This window comes from Schistocerca piceifrons, chromosome 8 (assembly GCF_021461385.2).
Source record: "Schistocerca piceifrons isolate TAMUIC-IGC-003096 chromosome 8, iqSchPice1.1, whole genome shotgun sequence".
NCBI lineage: Eukaryota > Metazoa > Arthropoda > Insecta > Orthoptera > Acrididae > Schistocerca > Schistocerca piceifrons.
In genome coordinates, this window is record NC_060145.1 from 157245493 (window position 1) to 157263495 (window position 18003).

The 18003-nt window shown below is 43.9% G+C and overlaps 1 protein-coding gene across 1 annotated transcript in view; it reads right to left on the reverse strand.

Moving 5' to 3' along the window:
• Positions 1 to 18003, reverse strand: part of LOC124712153 (probable tubulin polyglutamylase TTLL2) — a 416983-nt gene that overhangs the window by 178044 nt on the left and 220936 nt on the right. The window contains exon 4 of the mRNA XM_047242449.1: positions 13661 to 13764. Coding sequence (XP_047098405.1) covers positions 13661 to 13764 — 104 coding nt within the window. The remainder of the gene's footprint in view (positions 1 to 13660; positions 13765 to 18003) is intronic.

The following is an 18003-nucleotide window of genomic DNA, read 5'->3' on the forward strand; positions in this document are numbered from 1 at the left end:
ATATAAGAGTTTTATACATCGTAATGGGAAGGTGAATATGACGCGTAACTTACTTCAGCGGTAATGAGCAGATTTGCCTTTTAGAATGTACTGCAAAAGGGATGACACCTAATCGACGGTATTAACACACGACTCCTATATAATGCGTGCCAATGAGCAGAAGGTAAAACAAGCAGCGAGAGGAAACGTTTTGTGTGGAAGCCAGCGTGAGCAGACGCAGATGCTGCACCTCGGGATGCACTGCAGAGAGCTCTTAACGGGGTGCATCTCGCGGCGGGTAAGTGACCAGACAGGCGACACACACTGCAGGGGGAGTAACGGGGCCACCAGTAGTAGGACCGAGAGAAGATTTAGAAAACTGAGTTTCGGAACGATAAAGGCATACAAAAAAAAAAAAAACCAGCGACGTATTCTATTACGTGAATTGCAGATGGTACACACACGATAGAAACACGTAACGTTTTAGGCGTCTGGAGCAGGCACAAAACGTCCGACTGGGAAGGAGTAAAGTGCCGAGATTTCGACGCAGGTCATTGGTAGGACCCTTACGATTGGTACAGAGAATTTCCGCAAAAAAAGAAGAACGGTCCTATTGGTCGAAAAGAGCCATGATGTGGAGAACGAAAGAACCAAGGTGGGGAGAGAGTTCGGCTACGAGAAAGACGGGAGCGAAATTTTCGAGGACTCTTCTCTGAACTGGTGTCAAGTGCAGAACGGAGCGCATAACATTCTGTACGACGCAGAGGAGAAATTTGTGTGAACACTGCGTTCACATCGGCTGACCTCCAGCTAGAAATAAGCTGTAGCATCGTTGAGCTCCAACTGTGGAGAAATGAACCAGCCAGTTAGTTAATTGTTCTTGCGAGAACTGAGAGGGCATTATAATGTGCACGCTCCTCCATCCATGCGCGTGTTATGTTGCCATAGTCTGAAACTAGGGATGGGTTCACGTTTTCTCGCATATCGAGAGACATAGGGAGAGTTTCTGCTGGAAAATTCAGCAAAGGCCTATTTAGATTTTATAGGAATTTCAGTGGGCGAGAGCAGCCGGGCAGACGACAACCCATCGCAGATAAGGTAAATACCTCGTGCAGAGGCGTAAACTTGTTGGTTCACCAGCTTGTGTCCACTGTAAACTCGAGCGACCTGGGGTAATCTTTTGCTCGACTTGTCACAAAACTAACCATCCTCCGTGGACTTGATTGTCAGCCTAAAAATACTACCGAACTTTGTACCGGAATCGGATGATTTATCATAGTACTGGCTAACATCATAACATAATCGTAAGAATAATTTTGTAAAGAAACTTCTGGTTAAAATTTAATGTTTTTGTGTTTAGGATTATTTAACTTTCTGAGAGTTACAATTTAATATTGTTGTGTTTAGGATTAGTTCACTTTCAGAGGCCGAGAAAATTAATATGGCTACAGATGAAGAAATAAGGAACAACGAGCGAACTGTAGAAAGCGATAATTCGTGATATATGGTAAGTGAGTACGTCACCCTAGCTCTTCAAATAATTAGTGCAAGCACATTTAATTTGTGGAGACCTTTGACTTAAAGTATTTTAAACAAAGACTGGAGCTGTTATGGCAGCTTGTTATTTCGATCTCCCGCAATATGTTAAGGGAAGCCATAGAGTAGGACCCTTGCATGTAGTGGCCAGATGCTCCCAGTTCGACGATGTTACTAGGTTCCGTAAAATAACCTACGTCTCTTTACGTTCCGAAAATTCAGCGAAGGAGTAGAAGCCTCTCACAATGGATGCAGCTTTGTAGTTTCGTTGAATAACGCGAGTGCAAAGCGCGGGGGTTTGCTTTCTATGGCTTCAGTCACGGACGGGGAGCGGAGGATGCCGCTGGTCGTTTTGCGAGCGACCGGCAGAAATGAGCTGTCGTCAGACAGTTAGCTATGCAAATTGGGAACACCTGTGGCTCCAACATCATACTGAAGTCCCATTCGCGAAAGATAAATGACGCCAAAGCGTGACGTTCTCTCCACTCAATGCATGCTGTGCCGTCCGCGCTTTCGGCCGCTATTCTGTTGGTAACAACTTGAGATCTGCCTCTGTTTATTGTCTGAATCTAGTACCCTGTCGGTACGCATGCGACAACACTTGCTACCTAACATGTTCCAAAGCGCCGCGCATAAAAACCGGGTTCTTCCGGGGCTCAGAGCTCGGGTTCTTTTGGCGATAGACAAGTCGGGTCGAGTGTTTTAAGTAGCCCCTGGGCTAGGGACAATTTTTTCTTATCAGAAGGATCGTCTTAGTGTCACTTCCTACAGTACAAGGTTAAAGTATGATGCTCCACAGTTCCTCCTGCTTAGGCAAATGGAGCAAATCAGTTGCTTCTTTTTCCATTTGTTGTGGTCTACGGTGGGCATGGTGAGCTTACGGAGAAACCATTACTTCAGTGGTGGTTCCTCAGAAAACTCCCAAACATTTTTCACCCTTTTTCGCACCAAAACCGGGCCGCAGGGTCCAGGACTGCTATGTACGACAAATGGCTGAAATTTGTAGAATTTATTCCTAACATCCATATGTCGAACAACCTTGAAATTTTTTTTATATATCTTTATCTGTTTCCGAGAGAGGCGAAAAATAGATAACCGAAGCAATTTTCTCGAATTTTTACGGTATATTCTTTAAGCATATATCTAGAAGTGACATCTTCCCGTTTTCAAAAATCTTGTTTTAATTCTTGGGTGATTCCTTAGTAAAACCCAAAAAAGTAATAATGACCATTTTTAGCATCAAAACCGATTAGCGGATTCCAAGACAGCTACGCAGCGCAAAAGATTGAAATTTTTGCCATATGTTCCTATCATCTCAATCTCGAATAGTCTAGAAAATTTTCTTGAAAATTTTATCCGTTTCCGAGTCTAAGAGGTTCAAAATTTTTAGCTCATGAGCGGTTCCTTAGAGAAATCCAATAAAGCGTTTTTACCATTTTTGTGCTAAAATCGAGTCAAAAAAGATATCGATCTGGAACAACCTTGAAAATTTTCTCGATATTTTCTCCGTTTCCGAAGTACAGAGGCTGAAAGTTACCCTACTTGTGCACGTAAAATACGCACGCAAAATTCGGTGTGAGGCGAAAACGTAGTTTACAACGTGACGTAGCAAGGGGAAACACGCTGTATAGTGACTCCGTTATCATCAGTACGGTTCTGGGAATCCTGTGCTGTAATACGGAAGCACTTGCTAAATTACTGTGCACGTAAAATCCGGTCTAAGATGTAACACTGGTTTTGCCTTACTTCAGTTTCACAGAACGAAGTTATCAAAATTTCACTGGCCCTAAATTTCTTTTCATATGGGTGACATGCCTCGCTGTGGCAGGAAATAGAAGAGAATCAATGGAAAAATTCTCCTATCAGTACACAAAAAAGGCAAATATGCTCATATTTAAAAGACTCTTACTGAAAACTGGAGTACCAGCTGCCTCATTCTACCTTCACCAACACCTTTAAAAACTTTCACAAAAATTTTGGCTTGCAAACATATTCGTGCTTCTTTATACTGAGGCAGAAGGAGGTAGTGGGAAAAGGTGGAAAAATAAGAAATAACGAAAGATAGGGAAGATGGCAGACAGAGGTTGTGGTAGAGAAAGAGCGAAGGAGAAAATGGCAGTGAGAGAGAACGAGAGGGAAACAGCGGCAGTGGAACATAGTTGATAGTGACAGAACAGTGTTAGGAAAACAGTGATACAGTGAGTACCTACCGGAGAGGAAAAAAAAGGGACAAGGAGAAAGTAGAAGTGGATGAGATCCAGTGATAATGAGAGAAACTACGACAATGGCAACGTGAAAGAGAGAGAGAGAGAATGACAGTGAGAAGAGACAGCAGAGGTGGGAAGGTGGGAAGGAATGAATGAGACAGGCCCTGTAAGAGATAGAAAGAGGGAGACAGTGACAACAAGAGGGGACAGTAGTAGTAGGGAGGAACGAAGGAGACTGTGGCTGTGAGACGGAAGCCAGAGACACAGAGACACAAAGAGATAATGACGAGTTGGGCTGAATGATGGAGTGAGAAAATGGCAAGCGGGAATGGATGGGTATGAGAGACTTATAGCGGTGGACTAGTGGGTGTGAGTGAGTTAGTTGGGGAGCTTGTGGGAGAGAGAGAGAGATGAGCTGCATGTTTAAAACAGTGTGAATGTTTGGGAAAGATTTTAAAGGTGCTGAAGAAGAGAGAATGAGACAGCTGATAACCCCATTTTTCAGACACTCTTTTTAAACAGGAGAATATTCGCCTTTTTTGTGCTCCGACAGGAGCATTTTTCCGCTTGTTCAGCAATCTTTCATTACCACAATTCCCGTGGATGTACGAATCTGTGGTCTTCCATTTGTTCAGGCTTGGATGTCCACGGCGTCATCTGACGTTTGAAATGATGCTGAAAGTTATCTGCTATCTTTCTGCCTTGCTTCCAAACCGGCCTGCAACGATTGTACACGTTCTGCGTTATGTGGGTCTCTTGATGATCCAGCCACTCAGTGCCAACAGATCACGGCACATGTAATTGAATTTTGTCAAGACGAAAGCTCCATGGCGTCGCCAGGTTAGTTGCTCATAATTATCTTAAATTTAATTGTTTGGGTTATTTGGAATGGACTATATGATGTTGTACTATCAACACTATTAGTACTGTCGTCTGTATGCACATATATTTTGGGTTAAATTTGTACTAATACGATTGTGCGAGTTATGTGTTTACTTCGTAACTTAAGCCTTGAATGGACATGATTATGTGCTCATTCTATCACTGGTTTTTGTCCATTTTTATGGGAACTTTTGATGCACATTAGCTTTGTTATGTGCGAATCCTACACAAGATAAGATTGTTTTTTAGGTTAGAGTATTCCGTTTTGCCAGTGTCTGCTACACTACGTAGATCGTTCAGTTGTCAGATGCTAATATACATACAGAGAGTACTGCCTGGAAAACCAGACTGTGGGAAGAGCATTAAGGATCTTTAAAAATTTATGATGCCTTGCCAGGGGCTCATTTGGCTTATTCAGAAAGAGGAGTTCAGAAGAGAGTCTGAAGCGCCATTGTGAGATAGGGACCTAAAAAAGGCAAGAATATTCAGAGGCTGCATGCACCCTCCGTTTGTCATTCCTCGCCAGGTGACACTGCTATTGCCTGGATGGGCCTATATCGATATTAGGTCGGAGGTCATCATGTTCCGGCTGATTAGTGTATATGATTATTAAATTCTCATGCCATAAATTATGAGTTGTAAAATGTGTAACATTTTACTAGCACTCCTATAGAATAAAAATCAAACAAGAACAAGCTTTTTGTCGTTATTGCACCTAGTGATGTTGAAATACGTCAGAGGACAATCAGGCTGAAATAAAATCTAACCCCCACGATCGTGCCACCGCTTTTCCCATTAAATCTTTAGCGAAAAATGTCTTTTTACTATTTTTTCACAGTATACTATGCCGAAATATTCATAGAATACAGTGTAATGCACAATTTTCTTAAAAAAGTCATTTCCGAATGGAAACGGATACTACTTATCATAATCGAAAATGGCCGTTGTCACCTGAATCTATCCCTCCCAACAGCGGTGACACGCTAAAAAATAACTCTGCAAGAACCGCCCACAACCGTCCACTTTCAACTGAGACAGTTTCCTTCCTTTTGGTGGCTTGTGGTGTTACTATGATGACGTCATTATTTTGTCGAGAACTATGCGCTGCCGAACGAGGTGTCGCAGTGGTTAGCACACTGGACTCGCATTCGGGAGGACGACGGTTCAAATCCGCGTCCAGCCATCCTGATTTAGGTTTTCCGTTACTTCCCTAAATCGCTTCAGGCAAATACCGGGATGGTTCCTCTGAAAGGGCACGTCCGACTTCTTTTCCCATCCTTCCCTAATCCAATGCGACCGATGACCTCGCTGTTTGGTCCCCTCTCCCAAATCAACCAACCAATCAACGAAACCTTACGAAAGAATTACGACGTGTCTTATGAAGCAAATTATGATCTTTACAACTTCAGATGACACTGAAGGCTAACTTACAGTATTATTTAATGGATTAAAATAGAATTCGGGGACCCTCATAGATTGCTGGTTCTGCACGCATGGAAATCATGTTTATAACACATTAACTGAACTAGCTGATGTAGGTATAGAAGGGCTAAAATCACACAAATCGAATATCACAAAAACGTCAAAATAAAAATTCTACGTCTACATATACACACACATACTCTACCAACCACTGTGAAGTGTACAGACGAGGGTACTTTCCATAGTATGTTATTACGGCTTATACGCCTTCCATTCAATATAGAGCACGCAAAGAATGATTTGTTGATTTGTTTCAATGCCTCTGTGCGTGCTGTAATTAGTCCAAGCTTGTCGGCACGATCTGAATTTGCCCAACAGGCAAAAATCACAAGGAAAGTGAACAGGCGGCGGCGGAGGTTCGAGTCTTCCCTCGGGCATGGGTGTGTGTGTTTGTCCTTAGGATAATTTAGGTTAAGTAGTGTGTAAGCTTAGGGACTGATGACCTTAGCAGTTAAGTCCCACAAGATTTCACACAAATTTAATAAAATGAACAGGCGGTCGATGTTGCCACGACACTGCACTGCCCCTGCTGACTGTCCTCTGGTGACCAAAAGCCTCACGTATTCGTGTCAAGGCGGTCTGTGCTACTCATTCGTATTGCTGAAAATACCCAAACAGTCGTTTATCTTCTGTGAACTGATCCATACCTGGTTTAAGCAGCTGCCGGACGTACCGGTTGGCATTAAGAGTTTGGTGAAAGAAACGTGTTACGATGCGAAGAGCAGACATTGCGCACCAAACACCAGTCTTGACATCATGCAACGACTCTTCAAAATATTGATGAGGATTTTCTAATGCGTAATTGCGCTTGTTCTTTGAGTTCACATACCCTGAGAGGCTGAACCAAGCCTCATCTGAAGAAATGAAAAAGTGAGGATCTAAAAGTCCTGATTCCAGTTCATTCATTAACCACCGGCAGAACGCAACGCGTTAAAGGTCGTCTTGATGACTCAACTCATACACAATAGTACATTCGTAAGAGTACAGATGCAGGTCCTTTTTGATAACGTCTCGACACGACAGTCTCTTAATTCCAACTTGCACAGGTAAACGGCGTTGCGATTTCACAGGATTTGGTTCCGGGCTTTCTTTCACTAGAGTAATGTTTGCTGGTGTTCGAACTCATTTCCGATAGTTTCGGTTTTTATTCGTTACAGAGCCCGTTTCCCGCCGTTTTACGACTAAGTTTTAAATTGCAGGCTTTCCTGAAAGTTTTTCCCAAAACAATTCCAGCATTAAACTCCTGTGTTCCGCGTAACACTGGACAATGAACACGCGCTCTTTTACCATGAGCACCGTTTTGTGTTGCATTCAACTGGTCACTGTACACGTCTGCTCCTCTCAGTCACCGATACGTAACGACACAACAAGGTGCTCAGGACAGAGCGTGCGGGAGGTGCGCATGCAGAGACACGCGACAGCAACTGATTCTTCCTCTCTAAGTGCCTCGCCCTCCAAGAACATTGGCGACCACTTGCTTGTCCATGGCTTTTTCTGAAGAGCCATAGCCAATCTGTGTTAAAACCAAGCCAATGGCTTCAGTTCTTTAGCCAGCATAACCTTCTGCGTCCTGGGCCACGTCTGCCATCAATCTTTCCTTGGAGTGTTAGCTGCAACAGGTTGTATTTGTTGTTGCGCATCATGTGGCTAAAATATTCGAGTTTTCTTCTCCACGTTTATGAGTTTATTTGTCCATGGTATCCTTAATATCTTTCGATACGCCCACATTGAAAATGGGTACAATTTCTTACCTAACAATGCGGTAGATATCCATGGCTCAACTCCGTAGAGCAGAATACTGAATACATAGCACTGAAGTAGTCGAGTGCGAAGTGTGATATTTACGTCACAACTAATCAGAACTTTCTTCATTTTCTGGGAAGAACTTCTGGCTTGCTCAATTCTGAAGCGAATTTCTTAACAAGAGTCCCAGTTGTAGTTGATTTGACACCTTAAATATTTATATGATGGAACTGTATCGGTCTTACCATTACTGAGTGCAAGAGTGCCTTGAATTTGATCTCGGTTGCTGCTGGAAACCTTCTACTTTTGTCTTCCCGACGTTTAATAGCAACTACATGGCGTTGTTCTCTTTAGTAACGTTGTTTAGTATTTCTCGAAGATCTTCAGGCATGACTACAATTAAGACAGTGTCATCAGCATATCTGATGTTAATTACCATAACTCCATTAACCACCACTCTGATATCTTACATCAGGAGCATCTCGTAAAATCTTTTCACAATAGATGTTGAAAAGTAATGGGCCGAGAATGCAGAACTGACGAACTTCTTTCATAATCGATACTTCTTCTGACAGCTATTTATCGACACGCACACTAGCACTTTGGCTCCAATACAGATTTCCATCAACTGGATCGCACAATCATCCCGTCCTGGTTCACCTAAGATATGCAACAGTTTGTCATGGTGAATGGTGTCAAAAATTTTCTCATAATCTATGAAATAAGCATAAACATTATTGACATAAGCTCCACGGCTTTGTGGAATCAATATTTGAAGACTGAGTAACGCCTCCCGAGGCACGAAAATACTTCTGCATCCAAACTCACGAGTCTCCAGTGCTTTCCTTATATTTGCGGTATACTCTCAAGTGCAGTATTTTAAGGAATCATTTGAGGAGATAAGTCATTAACAGGAGCATTCTATAGTCATTGCAGAGCTCTGCATTAGTCTTTTTGGGAAGTGGTGCAAATACTGATTTGAGCCAGTCATTTTATATGACAGATATCCATATGTATTACTGAACAGTTCTACCAACCAGAAAAGAATGCTTACGACCTTGGGCTGCTTTAGTACTTCAGTGTGTATTAGTACCTTGAGCCTTCCCACTTTTTGACATTATTATGAGATGCTCTATTTCTGTTCTTGTGATATCCACACAGTCGCCCTCCCAGACAGCATGATCAACATTTATGTAGTCCCTGTAGTGATTTACACTGTATTTCTTCCACTCACAAAGTTTCTCTCTAGTACCAGGGAGTTAGGAGGTTATGAGGAGTGCGCTCCCCCTGCTGTTCTAAAGCCCTACTGCTAGCCTTACTTTATTTTACATTTTGAATGAGTTATGCTTACGTTCAGTTCTTCTATTTCGCTACATGCCTTTGGAAAATGTTGTTTCACATTATGTATTTCATTCCATATTACTTTCTGCACTTCTCCGTACATTACTGGGTCTTTACTTTCGAAGGATCTTCTGTGATCGATCAGTTGTAGGATTTCGTCTGTCATCCGCGCCTTCCTTTTCTTACCCTGCTGTCTCTAGTTTTTCTTGGCACACTTCATTCACTATATATCTGACTTTGCTCCACTTGTCTTCAACATTATTTATATCTATGCTTTACTAGGTGGCATTTATTGCTGTAGACAACGCCGTTTGTGTTTCGTTCCTCAGTACTGTTTCCATATTTATTGTGGCTAGAAAAAGCCAATTTATTAATTGTATATTGATGAAAATGTACTCAATTTCATTTCTGACATTTTTGTCGTTGTTTGAGGGCCAAATGTAGAGACGACGCTGAGACAACTGAAAATAAGTGTCTGCAATTATGAACTCCTCGCCATGGGATAGCCGGCCGGAGTGGCCGAGCGGTTAAAGGCGCTACAGTCTGGAACCGCACGACCGCTACGGTCGCAGGTTCGAATCCTGCCTCGGGCATGGATGTGTGTGATGTCCTTAGGTTAGTTAGGTTTAAGTAGTTCAAAGTTCTAGGGGACTTACGACCACAGCAGTTGAGTCCCATAGTGCTCAGAGCCATGGGATAGTTGGACCACACGATCATCTCAGTCACTGCCGACCCCTAAATCGAAACTGTCTACTATATCAGCTTACCGACCGTAGCATAATTTGACATTCAACCCGCCCATTACTATGGTAGCCTCAGTTGTTTTGGTTAAATACCAGGCTGTCTTGACTTGGCTGTAAAATGTTTCGATATCATCCTATGATGCATCACAAGTTGGGGCACACATCTGCATAATGTTAAGCGGAACGCGTTTTACACTGAATTGTAAGGAACCGACTCTGTCGGACGCGGCACAAATTTCTTGCCCGTTGCGTTGATAGCTGGGTGTACTAAGAACCATAATCCAATGAAATGGTGTGGATCAATACAGCCTGCATAATATACTTGATAAATATTAACGTTACATTTTCCCGAATTGAGTCAGTACATCTCACTGATTCCAAGGATGTCAACTTTGAGTGTTTCCATCTCACTGATGGCAGTGTGACTTCCCACTTTGAAGTAAGCTGCTGACGTTCCAAGTCGCTGTCCTTCTTATGACTGGGCCAAAGGTTCATTGCAACCCCTGACCACTGAAGGGTAGGCAGAGACTGGGAGCGTTGGCTTTTTTTTTGCAGTCACGCTAAAGATTTTCGTGGCAAATAAGTGCGAGGTGGCTCCACGTTGCCTTCCTTGCGCAGTTTTCCGACCGTTTACGCCAAATGTATGCTACGCCACCGTATCAGCCGATATCTAGACTCACTAGTAACGAAGCTGTTGCCGTCCGTCATTATGGATTCCAGTGGCATTTCCTTCACTGATTGGCACATCGAAATCACGGTTTCCAGCATTTTCTCTGATGAGACGTTCTCATATTATAATGACGAGGCAAATCCAAACGTACTATGGACTCACCTTACTGCAGACTGAATTGCAAAATACAATAACATATAATTGCACTCACACGTATTGGAAATTTTTTGGCAATTTGTGATAAGGTCTTATGGAACGAAACGTCTGAGGTCATCGGTCCATAAGCTTACGCACTCTTTAATCTAACTTAATCTAAGGACAACACACACACCCATGCCCGAGGCAGGACTCGAACCTCCGACGGGGATAGCCGCCCGGGCCGTGACAAGACGCCTGAGACCGCGCGGCTCACACGTATTGCTGAATGGAGTACACACTGAGGTGATAAAAGTCATGGGATATAGAATGAAATTTTCACTCTACAGCGGAGTGTGCGCTGATATGAAACTTCCTGGCAGATTAAAACTGTGTGCCGGACCGAGACTCGAACTTGGGACCTTTGCCTTTCGCGGGCAAGTGCTCTACCAACTGAGCCACCCAAGCACGACTCACGCCCCGTCCTCACAGCTTTACTTCTGCCAGTACCTCGTCTCCTACCTTCCACTGCCCGCGAAAGGCAAAGGTCCCGAGTTCGAGTCTCGGTCCGGCACACAGTTTTAATCTGCCAGGAAGTCATGGGATATCTCCTAATATCGTGTCGGTGCAGTAGTTCGACGTGGCATGGACTCACCACGTCGTTGGAAGTCCGATACAGAAATAATGAGCCTTGCTGCGTCTATAGCTGTCCATAACTGCGTAAGTGTTTCCGGTGGACAAGGTTGTGCACGAACTCACCTCTCCATTACGTTCCATAAAATGTTAAGTGCGACTCATGTTGGGCGATCTGGGTGGCCAGATCATTCGCTCGAGTTGTCCATAATGTTATTCAAACCAATCGCGAACAATTGTGGCCAATGACATGGCCTATTGTCAACCGTAAAATGGCTGCAAATGGCCTCCAAGTAGCCGAACATAACCATCGCTAGTCAATGATCGATTCAGTTGGATCAGAGGACTCGAATTTGGTATCCTTGGAACACTCTTGACACTGAATAACGGAATACTGAATTCCCTAACGATTTCAGAAATGAAATGTCCCATGCGTCCAGCTCCAACTACCATTCTGCCTTAAAAATCCGTTAATTCCCTCGTGCGGCCATAATCACGTCGGACACCTTTTCACAGGAATCACATGATTACAAATGACAGCTTCGCCAATGAACTTCCTATTTATACCTTGTGTACGCGAGACTACCGCCATCTGTATATGTGCATATCGCTAACGCATGACTTTTTATCACCTCAGTGTTCAACAAAACACATTTTTGTATGCCTGTGAAAAAAAATTCTTGATAACTACCATGAGGTCGAAAGAGGGTCACAGCGCATCTTACAACAAAAGTTGCAACAGCAACAGAAACAAATGAGAAATTAATTGAAAGACCGGGAAGGTGCTGTAAGCTTGATGACGAAAAGAAGTCTTTAGTCGGTATGACCGTGAGGGGTTGTGATCGTCCGAGACGGGGTGCTATATCGCTTAGTACGAGGTGCATTCAAGTTCTAAGGCCTTCGATTTTTTTTCTAATTAACTACTCACCCGAAATCGATGAAACTGGCGTTACTTCTCGGCGTAATCGCCCTGCAGACGTACACATTTTTCACAACGCTGACGCCATGATTCCATGGCAGCTGCGAAGGCTTCTTTAGGAGTCTGTTTTGACTACTGGAAAATCGCTGAGGCAATAGCAGCACGGCTGGTGAATGTGCGGCCACGTAGAGTGTCTTTCATTGTTGGAAAAAGCCAAAGTCACTAGGAGCCAGGTCAGGTGAGTAGGGAGCATGACGGATCACTTCAAAGTTGTTATCACGAAGAAACTGTTGCGTAACGTTAGCTCGATGTTCGGGTGCGTTGTCTTGGTGAAACAGCACACGCACAGCCCTTCCCGGACGTTTTTGTTGCAGTGCAGGAAGGAATTTGTTCTTCAAACATTTTTGCAGGATGTACCTGTTACCGTAGTGCCCTTTGGAACGCAATGGGTAAGGATTACGCTCTCGCTGTCCCAGAACATCATCATTTTTTCAGCACTGGCGGTTACCCGAAATTTATTTGCTGGCGGTGAATCTGTGTTCTTCCATTGAGCTGACTGGCGGATTGTTTCTGGATTGAAAAATGACATCCACGTCTCATCCATTGTCACAACAGACGAAAAGAAAGTCCCATTCATGCTGTCATTGCGCGTCAACATTGCTTGGCAACATGCCACACGGGCAGCCATGTGGTCGTCCGTCAGCATTCGTGGCACCCACCTGGATGACACTTTTCGCATTTTCAGGTCGTCATGCAGGATTGTGTGCACAGAACCCACAGAAATGCCAACTCTGGAAGCGATCTGTTCAACAGTCATTCGGCGATCCCCCAAAAAAATTCTCTCCACTTTCTCGATCATGTCGTCAGACCGGCTTGTGCGAGCCCGAGGATGTTTTGGTTTATTGTCACACGATGTTCATCCCTCATTAAACTGTCGCACCCACGAACGCACTTTCGACACATCCATAACTCCATCACCACATGTCTCCTTCAACTGTCGATGAATTTCAATTGGTTTCACACCACGCAAATTCAGAAAACGAATGATTGCATGCTGTTCAAGTAAGGAAAACGTCGCCATTTTAAGTATTTAAAGCAGTTCTCATTCTCGCCGCTGGCGGTAAAATTCCACCTTCCGTATGGTGCTGCCATCTCTGGGTCGTATTGACAATGAATGCGGCCTCATTTTAAAACAATGCGCATGTTTCTATCTCTTTCTAGTCCGGAGAAAAAAGAATCGGAGGCCTTAGAACTTGAATGCACCTCGTAGAAACAGTGTCGTGTCACACCCTATTCTCAGGTTGTTCCGGGAGGAAGGAGCGAAGGGCAGCTGATTGGCATTGTGGTGCTAGTGCAAGCTCGGACACTAGGTGCGGCGCTATGTACTCACCTGAAATCGTAGATGGGGCCGTAAACCTTCCTCATGCAGCGCAGGTACCGAGCCAGGTTGTCCTTTCGGCAAATCATGGAGCCCTTCGGTATGTGGTTGGTGAACTGCAACATACACCCGACGGTATCATGTCAAGCGCTCAGCATTTCACAGGAGCGAAGACAGCGAAAATACTTATGAGGGCGTGTTTTACATCTGCGTTTCTGTTTCGCATGATGCGTAATAAATTGCAAAAATGATTGACACAAATACTTGATATTTATTTTGACAGTTCTTAATTTCGGTAAGCTATTATAAAGAATGTGAAAGAATACTGATGATCTGTTAGATGTCAAAATGGTTCAAATGGCTCTGAGCACTATGGGACTCAACTGCTGAGGTCATTAGTCCCCTAGAACTTAGAACTACTTAAACCTAACTAACCTAAAGACATCACACACATCCATGCCCGAGGCAGGATTCGAACCTGCGACCGTAGCGGTCTTGCGGTTCCAGACTGCAGCGCCTTTAACCGCACGGCCACTTCGGCTGGCTTAGATGTCAATGAGGTTGGCTATAGGAAATGTAAAGGTACCAGAGTAGCAGTTCTGACGTTCCATAATGGAAGCAAGACTCGAGAACAATAAAGACACGTTGATAGCGTTTGTCGACCTGAAAAAAGCGTTCGACAATGAAAAATAGTGCAAGATGTTCGAAATTCTCTGGAAAACAGATATAAGGGGTATGAAAAGACGGGTAATATACACTCTATTCAGAAACTAAGTATCGATTTTGTAGAAAACGGTGGTGTACGGGTAAGATGCATCACAGGAGAATTGTAGATGCAAAAGTTGTAGTTGTTGCTGTAAACGATGGCTTGGCTTCATGGCACAAAAAATGGTTCAAATGGCTCTGAGCACTATGGGACTCAACTGCTGTGGTCATAAGTCCCCTAGAACTTAGAACTACTTAAACCTAACCAACCTAAGGACATCACACACATCCATGCCCGAGGCAGGATTCGAACCTGCGACCGTAGCGGTCTTGCGGTTCCAGACTGCAGCGCCTTTAACCGCACGGCCACTTCGGCTGGCTTAGATGTCAATGAGGTTGGCTATAGGAAATGTAAAGGTACCAGAGTAGCAGTTCTGACGTTCCATAATGGAAGCAAGACTCGAGAACAATAAAGACACGTTGATAGCGTTTGTCGACCTGAAAAAAGCGTTCGACAATGAAAAATAGTGCAAGATGTTCGAAATTCTCTGGAAAACAGATATAAGGGGTATGAAAAGACGGGTAATATACACTCTATTCAGAAACTAAGTATCGATTTTGTAGAAAACGGTGGTGTACGGGTAAGATGCATCACAGGAGAATTGTAGATGCAAAAGTTGTAGTTGTTGCTGTAAACGATGGCTTGGCTTCATGGCACAAAAAATGGTTCAAATGGCTCTGAGCACTATGGGACTCAACTGCTGTGGTCATAAGTCCCCTAGAACTTAGAACTACTTAAACCTAACCAACCTAAGGACATCACACACATCCATGCCCGAGGCAGGATTCGAACCTGCGACCGTAGCGGTCTTGCGGTTCCAGACTGCAGCGCCTTTAACCGCACGGCCACTTCGGCTGGCTTAGATGTCAATGAGGTTGGCTATAGGAAATGTAAAGGTACCAGAGTAGCAGTTCTGACGTTCCATAATGGAAGCAAGACTCGAGAACAATAAAGACACGTTGATAGCGTTTGTCGACCTGAAAAAAGCGTTCGACAATGAAAAATAGTGCAAGATGTTCGAAATTCTCTGGAAAACAGATATAAGGGGTATGAAAAGACGGGTAATATACACTCTATTCAGAAACTAAGTATCGATTTTGTAGAAAACGGTGGTGTACGGGTAAGATGCATCACAGGAGAATTGTAGATGCAAAAGTTGTAGTTGTTGCTGTAAACGATGGCTTGGCTTCATGGCACAAAAAATGGTTCAAATGGCTCTGAGCACTATGGGACTCAACTGCTGTGGTCATAAGTCCCCTAGAACTTAGAACTACTTAAACCTAACCAACCTAAGGACATCACACACATCCATGCCCGAGGCAGGATTCGAACCTGCGACCGTAGCGGTCGTGCGTTCATGGCACAGCTAAACCTATGTTCTGCTGCTAAAGTACCAGAAAAGGCGTGATATTAACTCTCCAGGAGACGATAACCATTGCGACATGGAGATTGCAGAGGCTGTCGCATGGCGAAATTCGCACGAGATTTGATCGACGATTCCGTAAACCTGGACCTAGTGATAAGGGTAATTCAGCAGTTACTGAACCAGTTTAAACGCAGTGGATATGGTCGCTCATCAGCCTCTGTTGATCGAACTGAAGACAATAGAACATACGGTCTTGTCTTACAGTTGAAGCAAGTGCCAAGGAAGGCAGTTGTTATTATGGAATATTTTGCTAACATTCCTAGATGTGAGAACTTTATGAACCGGTGTATTGTTGCTATCGCTTAATGAAGCACAGTTAAACTTGGAGCCTTTCTTTTCATTTATCGGTCTTGAAGATTAGTTCCCCATTTTCATTTACTTTCATGACTCTGTTTGCACACTCGCATTGCACATCGTAAGCTGCATACTGAGAAGCATTTATGAAAGTTAGTAAGATAGCGTCCTGCATTGGACATTGCAAATACGGTAAATGAAATTTAATTTTTGATAGTTACATCATCATTCCTAATAGCAACAAGTTGCACAGCGGCCGATCGTTCCGGGCGCACAGTTTGACTGTGGACTTCTTATCACAGACACAGTCCCTTTGACTGTTTGACTGTTCAGGGATGTCACTAAACCCGTTCAAAATGTAAAGAACCGTGCATGAGTAGCGCCTATTAGGCGGAGGAACAGTTCCAGTCATTCCACCAAGAAGGAGGTATACGGCTCGTGTTGTCTGTAATTTAATCATGCCTAGACGGTCAATACCGCGGTTCGATCGCGTACGCATTGGTGCATAGTGCCAGGAAGGGCTCTCAAGAAGGGAAGTGTCCAGGCGTCTCGGTGTCAACCAAAGCGATGATGTTCGGACATGGATGGGATACAGAGAGACAGGAACTGTCAATGACATACCTCGCAGAAGCCGCCCAAGGTCTACTACTGCGGTGGATGACCGCTACCTACGGATTATGGCCCAGAGGAATCCTGACAGCAACGCCACCATGTTGAAAAACGCTTTTCGTGCAGCCACAGCACAGGACATTGTGAATACAGGCATGCATAAATGCAAGAGGATGTGCTACTTGGTATTAGAGGTACCGGTGTGTAAAGCAGTGTGGACCACCACGTCTGAAGGTCTCGCGGTATGTGGTACAACATGCAATGTGTGGTTTTCATGAGCAATAAAAAGGGCGGAAATGATGTTTATGTTTATCTGTATTCCAATACCGAGGTGATGAAAAACTTTTTTGATGTGTTTCAGTTGCTGTCTTCAAATTTTCTGAACTTTATTTGTACACCCATTTCTTACCGCGTACAAGTAAGCACTCCCCAGTCTTCAACATATTTTGTAGTATCGTAAAATTGCGTTATAAATTATTTTTTGGCTCAAAAACTACACTAAGCAACACAATTAAAGAGTTACTTTTTCGATACCTCGTAAGTCGGAAATTTGGTGGTGCCTACAACTTTCCTCTGTCGTAGTGCAAAAGCGTTTATCAGCCTCAGGCTCGGCGCCCGTCAAAGAGAATGTTGTCGATACATGCAAAATAAAGGCCAGAGCTGAAACGTCAAGTGAGGTGTTAGGTGAGTTAATAATGTCACAGTGGCACCAAAGTTTACTACAATTGTGCCCAACGACACAGTGGACGTGTCACACAATTGGATGGTAGTCATACACCCTGTTACCCACATTTCACCCCTTTTTTTAAAGGCTCTGCGACGGAGGTCAGAACCGCACTGCCCACGTTGAAATCACACGGTTATCTTATGGGTGACCGACGAAAAGCTTTCAGACACACCGACAATCAGGATCGACACGAAAAGGGCTCAGAGGACGGCATAAAGTGCATCAATGAAACCACTCTTCCCTTGGGGCGTTGATTCGCGCACATTTCGCGGTCGCAAATTACAGTTCTCAGTACGATGAGGAAAAGGAGACACTCTCGACAGTCTCTGACGCTGCTGGCATCCCAGGACATTTAAACCTTACTACTCTAAGGACACTCCCATTGAACGTGATCCTACCCCCTTTAGGTCGAACCATGGCTATTTCTGCTCTGGTGTACAGGCTGAACCACTATGACCCGCTGAAAGCCATTCGACGAAATTTGAATGTGATCTGAAGCAGACAAAAGTGCTTATGCTTTTTCATACCTACTG